Source organism: Cheilinus undulatus, linkage group 14, assembly GCF_018320785.1.
Source record: "Cheilinus undulatus linkage group 14, ASM1832078v1, whole genome shotgun sequence".
NCBI classification, from domain to species: Eukaryota; Metazoa; Chordata; class Actinopteri; order Labriformes; family Labridae; genus Cheilinus; species Cheilinus undulatus.
In genome coordinates this window covers 23,805,014-23,816,317 of record NC_054878.1, presented here as the reverse complement: position 1 = coordinate 23,816,317, position 11,304 = coordinate 23,805,014, and the positions used below count along the sequence as shown (strand labels likewise).

The following is an 11,304-nucleotide window of genomic DNA, read 5'->3' as shown; positions in this document are numbered from 1 at the left end:
ACATTTCACATTGTTTTTGAAACAATGGCCATCATGTTCTCTGAGCTAAAGAGGAACAGGGCGATCCAGATTCTCATCAAGGCAAAGTTTAAAAGCCAGCATCTGTGATGGTGTGAGGGTGTATAGTGCCCATAGCATGGGTAATGCTTTTTTTTTACCGGTGTAACTCACTCACTGCCCAGCATAGCTGTCTACAGCTCTTTTAACACTCATTATCTAAAAATGTCCATTCCTTGAACCCAAAGCACTTCAGCGCCTTCTGACACACGTCCAAACAGTCACCCAAATTATTTTCTATAAACAAACCCACACCAGTGCCGGTCAGATGTGGATGCGCTGTGCCATGGCCCTTGTTGCCACTGTTCTATTCCTGGTGTGGCTGACTATAGCTGGCGAAGTGTTTTCCTGATAGAACAGATGTTTTGTCTATCTCAGCTGCCACATGGCTGCTCTTTTGAAAGCACAGAAAAATAAATTTGGACTATTGTACAGTTAAGTACAAGTAAAAGTACAGTTACTCTGGTTAGAATTTACTTGAGTAGAAGTAAAAGTACTGGTCTATAAATCTACTCAATAAAAGTAAAATGTAAGTCATTTAAAATGTACTCAAAGTACTGAGTACTGAGTGGCTACTCTTGATATCTAAGGGGCTTTCACAGTGAAATATGACCTGTCCTTAATGTGCAAAAACAACAAGAAAATACGGTCCTCCTTCCAGGTTATTTACTATAAGGTTTGACCTAACCTAAAATTCAAAGCAGCAGCTGTTCTGGGAAGAAATTTGGAATCATTCTCTTGCTATGTGCATGGCTGACCATCGTGTTTTTCTGAAAGCCAAACAACAGGTCGCTTTGATGTTGCTGGCAGAAAGCTTGGATCTCCTGGTTGTGGCTTTTAGAATTTATTTTTGACTCATTTCTTGATGCTTTTTAAAAAGTAATTAAGTAAATACTTCACTCAACATATACTTCTAATCTAATATCAACAACTAACTTGAGACAAAGTTGCTTTAGGTTTATTTTTTTTTCATCTAATATGAAAGTTCATGGTTTGACATAGATTTTAATTCCAACCAAGAATCAAACAGCGCCCTCTGTCATCAACGCTTAGACAAACAACCCACAGAGGAGCAGTTTACTGTAAAGCTGTGACCTGATATAGTGTAATCTTATTGGACTGCTTCATGTGGATCACTTTTTCATATCAAAATTTCTATCTTTATATCAATAAACAGTATGGATGGAATTTATGAGTATATTTAACAAAATTTCATTCCCACCAATAGGAATTTGGTTTTTCAGTCCCTAGAACCTTTTCAAGGAACTAAAACATTCCTCCAGCTCATTTTTGTCCATATTAGCACTGAAGTCTCAGTGTCATTCAAAATAGTGATACAGATCACAATGGCACTTTTACTGCCATTTAAGCGGTCAGAACAGCACACCTCTATCGTAGATTAATAACACTTTACCTGTAATTTACTTTACCATTGTTGGTTTTTTTAACCTTCACACTCGTGGAGTTTAAACATTGATTTTACTGTTGTATTTGGTGAAAATGATCGCTGACATTTATTTGCTTTGAATATTTCAGTATCTCATACAACCTGCATACATATTCAGCCTCTTCAAGTCACTATTTAGTATATGCACCTGTGGCTGCAATCACAGCACTGAGTCTGTGTGGATAGGTCTCAATCAGGCTTGTGCATCTGGACACTGCAACTTTATCCCATTTTTCTTATAAAAACTGGGATGATCATCAAGCCTTAATTCATCCATTCATCAGCATCATCCCTTTGTCACAGTGCCCCCTTGTGATAATTGAAAGAAAAAACACTCTTGAACCCAAACCCCAATCCCAACAAAAAGCCCACCAGCTTCATCTCATTTTCCAAATAAGACTTTTAGATGATAAAAAATAGTTTTAACCTGTTGTAACTTATTATTTTGTGCCCTGCTAAATATGCCTACCTACCTGTGAAATGTTCCAGTTGTTTATTAAGCATTCAACAACTTTCCTAATCAACTCTTGTCCCTGCCCCAACTTTTTGGGGGTATGTAGCAGGTATCATCTTTAGATGTCAAAAAAAAAAGAGAGGGTTTTTTAGTTGTAGCATTAAGAGGGCAGGGAATTCCCCATAGGGACCAGTGACATGGTGGAACAACTTTCTAAAAGACAAAATTCAGTCACACGTAGATCTAAGTGTTTTCACATGTTTACAACTTATTCCAACATATCTAGTGTGTTAAGACACAAATTTTGGATTTCAATTGCAGGAACTTTAAGCATTAGCAAAGCTTAACTGATCATCTAAGGACTGTTACCAAAATCACTAATTTATTCATAATCCATACACATGCAGTTATGTTGTATTGTTAATCGATACAGTATCTTTAATGGGGTTAATGATGGTATTTCTTTACACTTCATAAATGTTTAATTAATTCATGACTTGCCTCTTAAGATACTTATGTAATAAAAAAGGGCTGTTTTGTTGAGCTTTTCTTGACATAAGCCATTTTCGGTTTCTTATCCTTACAACTTCCAATTATATCCTTATAAAACTAGAAAAGCACTCGGAGAGCGCAGAGATCCGCCATTAGCCCTATCTCCCACTAGTAAAGAATCCTTTAAAAAATTCCTGGATCCAGACGGTGATCCAGATCGCTCCCAAAATCTAATCAGTTCTTCCATATGTCATTTCTGACATTTCCTGAAAATTTCATCAAAATCTGTCCACAACTTTTTGAGTTATGTTGCTAACAAACAAACAAACTAACAAACAAACCCTGCTGATCACATAACCTCCTTGGTGGAGGTAATAAAAACTGCTAATTGGTGACTGATCCATACACTTTACTCTATAGATCTTTATAGTAATATAAGAAAAATGTTCACATAAAGCAGAAATATAGAGTGCCAGCATGCATGACTTTTCATGTGTTGACAGCTGTGTTGCACTTTTAAAGATGAAGATGCTGTAAAAGGTGAAAAATTTCTAAAAGTTTAAACTACGATAAGGGGTGGAAATGTTGTCATTTTAAAATGCAAACAAGAGCCAACAAAACCTGATGTGTAGTTAAAACATTTTAATAAAATAAAGCCTAGAACAGCAGTTGCATAGAGTAGATCTGTGTCAACCTTTTAGCCCACTGTAACTACTCTCATTGGTTGAGGTAAGAATTAAGGCCTCATTTAGCGACTTGAGAGACATGAAGGCAGATAGCTACAAGACACAGTGTCTTCTTGTTTAAACACATTGTTCTTTATGAACATATCACAAATGCATGAATAACACTGGAAACATAAAACTCATTAGCACAAAAGCAAAAGTACCAAAACCTTTCTTTACAGTATTCACCGTGACAGAAAATATACATTCAAGCTTCCCAACAAAGAAAAATTAACAATAGCTGTTCTCTTTGTTCATGTAAAATAAACTTTTAAAAGAGAATAAAAGAACAGACAACAAAAATAAAAAGAAATGTAAGATTTTAGCTGCAGTAACAATTGGTGTGTGAAGGCGATCAAAGTCGGCTGCATTTGTCTGGAAGGATGTTTGATTTTTAACATTTTTATGTTAAAAGACGCGGTTGAACAGGATCAGAGGTGGAGGCGTCCCTGACTGCGTCTGGTGTGAAGAGGAACCTGAAAGAGAAGCAGGAGATTAGGAGACCTGTGACTGCCCTGATCCACTTACAGTGCCTTTAAAAAGTATTTGCCTCCTTTCTGATTCCTGAGTTTTTCTGCATATTTATGACAGTTAAATGTTTCTGATCATCAAACCGATTTTTATCCTTCAAAGACAACCCAAGTAACTACAAAATACAGTGATTGTTCAATTTTTTAAGGGGGGAAAAAATCCATACCTATCTGGCCCTATGCAAAAAAGTAATTGCCCCCCTTGTTAAATCATGAGTTAACTGTGATTAACCACAGATTTTGGAAAGCTGAGTTCAATGTCACTGGCCACACTAAGGCTTGATTACCGTCAGATTTGTTGAATCAAGAAATCACTTAAATAGAAACTGTCAGACAAAGTGAAATAGGCTACAGGATCTCAAAAAGAAACGCATCATGCCACGATCCAAAGAAATTCAAGAACAAATGAGAAACAAAGTGATTCAAATCTATCAGCCTGGAAAAGGTTACAGAGCCATTTTCAAGGCTCTGGAACACCAGCGAACCACAGGCAGAGCCATCATCCACAAATGGAGAAAACTGCAGACAGTGGTGAACCTTCCCAGGAGTGATCGGCCAACCAAAATTACTCCATGAGTGCAATGATGACTCATCCAGGAGGTCACAAAAGAACCCAGAACCACAACCAAAGAACTGCAGGCCTTACTGGCCTCAGTTATCCAAAATCACAAATCCAAAACCACTGCTGACAAAAAACAGAACACAAAGAATCGTCTCATATTTGCCAAGAAACATCTTGATGACCCCCAAGACTTTTGGAGAAATATTCTGTGGACTGACGAGACAAAAGTGAACTTTTTGGAAGGTGTGTGGCCCGTTACATCTGGAATAAAAATAACAGCATTTGATAAAAAGAATATCATGCCAACAGTTAAACATGGTGGTGGCAGTGCGATGTCTGGGGCTGCTTTGCTGCTTCAGGACCTGGACCATGGAACAATGAATTCTGCTGTCTACCAGAAAATCCTGAAGGCAAAAGTCTAGCCATCAGTTCATGCCCTCAAGCTCAAGAGCTCTTGGGTTATGCAGCAGGACAAAATTCCTCCAAAGCGATATGAAAGACTCATCACCAGTTATCTTAAACTTTTGATTTCGGTTATTGCTACCAAGTGTGGCACAACCAGTTATTAGGTTCGGGGGCAATTACTTTTTCCACATAGGGTCAGATAGGTATGGATTTTTCCCCCTTTGAAAAATTAAATAATTATTCAGACACTGCATTTGTATTTACTTGGGTTGTCTTTGTGAAATATAAAAATCGGTTTGATGATCCGAAACACTTAAGTGTGATAAATATGCAAAAAAATCAGGAATCAGAAAGGAGGCAAATATTTTTTCACAGCACTCTACTTTATGAGAGAAAGCTTTGTCATTTATAAAATGACAAATAATGAGTCGTTTAAATTTAGTTTGATATGTGCCATGACAGTGTAAGGTAGCTTTCACTTTAGGGACCCAGGCCTGGATCCAAGCCTGGCTCTTGAGCACATTGCACTGGAGATGTGAACGCAATGGTGCTTGTGTACAGGAAGCTGTCAGCTACTAAAGATGAAAAGGCAATTCTAAACATCTCCCATCCCTTAAAAAAGTTCTATTTGTGCAGCATGGCTCCTTTTCATGCCAGGGGTCCCAAAAGTATTCAGTTCAAGACCCAAATGAGAAGTTTTTGCTCTCCCTGGGACCTGAACCACCAAAAATACATCATGTAATGCCATATGCCTATATATTAAAAGTGAAATTAAAAACTGACTTATTTTTAAATAGACAAAAAGAACTAATCAAAAGTTGCAACTAAATGAAAGACAAACTTAAATACAAAGATTTTGCTACGTGTTATGTGATGAATACACAGTGCATTCTGGAATTAGCTTCCCTTTACTTTATCAGTGTTGTTTTGTTGTAGCCTGATGCTACAATGGTTTAAATTATTTTTTTCTCTCATTAATCTACACTTAGCACCCCATAATGGTACAAGGAATCAGAAGTTTTACAAATTGATCAAAAAAGAAACTGCATTTCACTTTGGCATAAGCATTCAGATCCTTTGCAACAACACAAAATTTAGATCAGGTTCCTCCCATTTCTCTGAATCCTTGCCGAGATGTTTCTACACCTTGAATGGAGTCTACCTGTTGTAAATTAATTTGATTGAACTGCACTGAAGGTTCCAAAGAGCAAGAAGATGTTTGGCACAACCAAGAGTCTTCCAAGAGCTTGTCGTTGGTCAAACTGAGCAACCCGGGGGATTAGCATGAGCAATAAAGTGACCAAGAGCCTGATGGTCACTCTGACGGAGCTCCAGAGATCCTGTGTGGAGATGGGCAGAGTGGCCTCAGTAATAAACGCATGAAAGCCTGCTTGGAGTTTACAAAAAAGCATCTGAGGGACTGACTGAAAGAAACAAGATTCTCTGGTCTGACGAAATTCAGATTGAACTACTTGGCCTCAATCCTTAGCATTATGCCAGGAGGAAACCAGGCACCGCTCATCACCTGCCCAATACAATCCCAACAGTAAGCATGGTGGTGGCAGCATCATGCTGTGGGGTGTTTTGCAGCATTCAGGGCCTCAGACTGAGCTGAATGATCACCTTCCAACATGACAATGACCCTAAGCACACAGACAAGTCAAGACAGATGTAGCTTAGGGACTACTCTGTGAATGTCCTAGAGTGGCCGAGCCAGAGCCCTGACTTGAACCCCGTCAAACATCTCCAGAGAGACTTGAAATTGGCTGTCCACCAACGGCCCCTCCCAACCTGACTGAGCTTGAGAGAATTTGCATAGAAAAATGGCAGAAAATCCCCCAGTCCAGGTATGCAAAGCTTGAGGTGTCGTATTCATAAAACTTGAGGTTCTGAATACTGACGTCAATGTGATATTTCAGGTTTTTATTTTTAATAAATTTTTAAAAATCTGTTTTTACTTTTTCATTATAGGTTACTGAGTGTAAACTAATGAGAGAAAATGAATTCAAACATGAAGATGAAGACCAGCAGATGAGACCGGAGGAAGGAGCAATCGGCCTAATGTGAAAATGCTTGTAAAAATGTTACCAACTTTGACAATTAAAAATTTCTGCTGTGAAAAGGGGCTACAGTTATTATCACTAACAGAACCATGAGACTCAAACTTAGTTCTCCTTTGGACTTTCCGTCTCATATTCAAAACCAAAATCCAATCAATTCACATTTTAAAAACAAGCAAAGCTACAGGAAGATGCATGTGGGAAACAAACCTTGTGTGTTTCTGGACTGCCAAAAGGTGAAAGCTCGAGAGAGTTTTCTTTGTCTGAAGAATTGTTATGCCGGTGCTGGGCAAACTTTCTCTTCAGTGCTTCAGCAATAAGAGCAGCTGGGTCACTGAGTGATGCAGGTCCTCCCTTACTGTGTCTCTTCCTAGCCGGCGTTCCTCCCGGTGATCTACAAAGACAGGAGGGGAAAAAATTATCAGTAAAACAGATGCTGTAAAATGATCCCCTATTTGGATATAATTATGAACATTTCAGGTTATAAATATTGGTAGAGCTGAACTAGGAACCATTCTAAAGCCTACCTCTCCACTGAACGTAATTTAACTTGATTTAAGTCTTTAAGAACATCCAACATGGATGGTATCCCTTTGGCTTGTTTCTGAGGTCTTAGCTGACTCTTATCAAGCCCTTTTCCATTTGTTCTACGCTGGTGGATCAGCTCTGACACAGAGGAGGCACTACTACAAGGAGGAGGTGGTGGAGGAGGTGGAGGTGGAGGTGGAGGAGGAGGAGCAGTACAGCGAGGCGTAGAGGTAAGAGTTGGCTGAGGAGGAGGAGACATCAAAGCTGGTGAATTGTGGGACTCAGGGAGACCTGGAAAAATTAAGAAACAGCACAAAAAGTTGATTAAATTAACTCGCATAAATCAGGATATGGCATGTGGAACAGTCAAAGTAGGTAACAAATTTTAGTACCTGAGTCAGGAGAGGCAGTAACAATCATGGCTATCTGAGCTCGTAGTTTTAGGAGCTCATTTTCCAGCGCGCTGATCTTCTTAAGGGCATCTGGATCAGCTGTCCGTCTTAAAGACTGGCCTCCTCTTTGGGGCTGATACGGCCCTGGGAACCTCAGCACATCTCCATTACTTCGCTTTTTTGCTGGTAAATGGTTCCTATGGAGATATCACACATGGCTTTTCTTTTTATCTAAACTCATATACAGTTTATTATCATATTTTTGAGGCTTTAGATTGTTAATCATGAGAACTGAATTGCTTGGAAACAGTATTTGACATCTTCTTGTCCATGAGGACAGGATTTTATATCTCAATCACTCTAAGTGTTGCAAATGCATTACTTGCTCACTTCACTAAGCTTTTTTCCATGCATAAGGGGAAAAACGGACCCTGACACTGATACATCCCTGATGGCTGTCTTGATGGTCAAAGATATGTGATTGATATGGCTATTCTTTAACTTTCCAAAGCAGATGGATACACCCGTTTCTTTGTTTCTCACTGGCGAATCCATCTTGCAAAGCTCCCATCTGAACCATTTGGGCCCGGTTAGAAAGTGACAGGACCAATCAGCAATGAGGGGCAGTACTTCCGGGCTTGGTGGAGTCATGACCTAGGCAAGCAGCAACAAGAGGCCAGTGCAATTATGGCGGAAGGCATTAGCGCGGATGCTGCTATGGCGCCAGTTTTATCATAACTTTGTGACACTTCTTTGTTAAAAGAAGAACAAGGAAAAGCATTGAGTTTTTTTCTTTTCAAAAACAACAAAAGTCGTGTACTGACATGTCTATAGTCGCCATGGTTCACGTTATGCAGTTCTGTATGGAGTTTATTCCTTGGTAGCGGTGACCACGTCACGTGTTTTGTAGCTCTGATTGGCCTGTAAAGATGTGACGGACAGAACGTTCATACAATCACCGTCCAAGTTTTTTTCAAAGGCTCTGCCCTTTCCCAAACACTGTATATCGAAGGTTTTCCAGATGGATGTGTGAAACAAATCCATCTGGTGTGCCAGGTTAGCTACTCTTAGTGGCAACACTAAACAGTATTATTACATAACCCACAGAAATGTATACATTATACATGATTATTCATCAATTATGCAAAGGTCTGTGTCCATCATCGCTGCTTTTTGCACTGGCAGCACAAACTCTAAACCAATGCAAACACCCTAAACATCAGATGTATTTTCAAGAAGGGGTGGGGCTTCTGATATCAGCTTTGTGAACAGTAATAGAGGAATTGGGAAGCTGAAGTCAACTTTCACAGCCCAGCAACAATAAATGCAGGTAAAAAGTGCTCTGAAAGTGAGGTTGGGGGTGCCAGCTCATAATACTGCTATGGACACAGACCCTCACCTGACTTGCCATATACAACACAAAAAATAACGCAGGACACTTACTGACTCGTCTATTGTCTTGCTCTCCTCTGGATAGAGACTGTCAATACTCTTCTTTACTACCGCTTAGCTGCTTGAAGCATCAGAATCAAACCAAAAATACTGCAATGCCAAAGCGAAACTTTCAGCAGAAGTATTCATTGTTTTTCTCAAGTTTTCAAATCCATGAACTACTGACCAGCCAGAGTGCAGAGCGAAGATTTCATTTGATAAACAGTCAGTGTGGTTTTGCTTTTCAATAGTCTCCGGTGTGATCACCGCGGGAGACATTACCTCAGTTGTGTCTCTCTGTATCAGTCTGTTTGAGTTCTTACCTTGTCCTTGCAAAGCTGTCCCCTTCATCTTCAAACACCCACATCACGTCGGCTAATGAGGGGATGGAAGGTGCTCCTGTGGTGATTTCATCATGACCATGATACTTGTAGCTGAGCATGGGAACCTTAGGGAAAAAGATTCACAAGATTGGATTACAATCTGTGACAACTACTGCATAACAAAACAACGAATGCTGAAAGACAGTTATGAATTATACAGATATAAATCCCTGCTCATTAAGGACAGTAACACAAGTAAAGCTACCTGGAAGTGAACGCGTGATGCAGGAGCCAGTGGGAGGTTAGTCCCAATCATCCGCACAATGCTGCGATACTGACCACACAGTTGACTGTCCCACACTGGTACCAGCTACAGGCCAGAAAAAAAAACACAAAAATGACCAAAGTTAAAAATACCTTTTCTTATGAATTCACTCACTTAAGGGAACCATTAATCTGACAACCAGTCAGACTATTAGAACATAGGTGTGTGTTTATATGTGTGTATTGTTACCATGTCTGGATGCACTCCAAAGTACTCCAGGACGATGCGCAGCACATGCACAATATCTTCCACTAAAGACATTGGAGTGACTTCTTTGTTCACCAGCTGACTGCAAAGCTCCCCTTCTTGCTGACTGATTTGATAAGACCCCAACACAGAATTTGGCATCAAAGTCACATATTTTTCACCTGAAACAAAACAAAAGAAAACATTAAACCCTGACACTGCACTGTAAGGGAAAACAACAGATGGATGGACGCTGCTAGACTAACTGAAAATGCAGCTGTTCAGGAAAAATCAATCAGTCCAGTTTTATTAGCTTTAAATACACTCAACAAGAACTATTAAAAGTATAGCTGTCCAGCTGCTTATTAAAGTCAACATCTAATCATCCAATCACATGGCAGCAACAAGGACATTTAGGCATGTAGAAATGGTCATGACCAAAACAAACTGAGCATCAGAAAAGGGAAAAAAGGGGATTTAAATAACTTTGAGCGTGCCGTAGTTCTTGGAATCAGAATGTTCCACAAACAGCTGGTCTACTGGGATTCACAAATAGGGTTTACAGAGATTGTTTTTAAAAAACAAATACTATCAAAAGTATTTAATGCTATTTCATTAAGTTTCATAATTCCTTGGTCGGTTTATACAGTGCATTTTTGTACATCATTGCAAGAAGGGTAAATGTTACCTTCATAACGCTGTATTTTCTGACAAATGTAAATATTTAAGATAATCTATAGCTCTGTTGGTGATGGTTCAAGTTGCTCACACACTGTTTCCATGAAATGAAACAACAGCAAACACACAAACAACCATGACAGTTTCATTGGAATTTAGTGAGTTACATTTTGTCATGATTTTAAGAAGTAAAAGGGCAAATTTTGCATAGTCTGGTCAAGTTTCAAACACTCAGTCCCTGAGGTCCATTTTGAGCAAACCGTCACAGTGCCAGCTGGTGTCATAACAAACTCATGCTCGGACAGGAAGCTTTCTCCTTCTGTACCGTTGGATGCTGACACACTTTAAGTTAAATTAAGCGCCATTAAAGCCAGTTTGTAGGGGATTTTAGTTTTGACCTAAAAGAGTAACCTTGTTCTGAGCCGTGCAGGTACTCCGCATTAGCACCGCAGTGTGTCCCTCTGTGAAACTGCATGGCTCATCAAAACTACAACGTGCGACGAGTAGAAACATGCGAGGTAAGCGAATATGAGTGAGGAAGAAACTTACCGGGATGTCGTTAACCTGTCGAAGCAGAAATCAATAATTACATTCATCCAATAGTTTTAATGTAATCTGTCTAAAAAACTCTAACTGATAAGTAAACGGTGTTTGCAGGTTCTCTCTCCGCTCCCGCATCCAGGAAAAGCCCTGTGAATCAAATAAAGCT

The 11,304-nt window shown here is 39.4% G+C and overlaps 1 protein-coding gene across 1 annotated transcript; it reads right to left on the bottom strand.

Annotated features, from left to right (window-relative positions):
• Positions 1-3,246: 3,246 nt before the first annotated feature.
• On the bottom strand, positions 3,247-11,291 carry mtfr2 (mitochondrial fission regulator 2). The gene is made up of 8 exons (XM_041804511.1): positions 11,145-11,291; positions 9,921-10,099; positions 9,672-9,776; positions 9,407-9,531; positions 7,653-7,849; positions 7,260-7,551; positions 6,943-7,126; positions 3,247-3,651 (listed from the first exon to the last, which is right to left on the bottom strand). Exons 2-8 carry the CDS (start codon positions 10,077-10,079, stop codon positions 3,607-3,609), a joined length of 1,107 nt encoding a protein of 368 aa, XP_041660445.1. The 5' UTR covers positions 10,080-10,099; positions 11,145-11,291; the 3' UTR covers positions 3,247-3,606.
• Between the last annotated feature and the right edge of the window lie 13 nt (positions 11,292-11,304).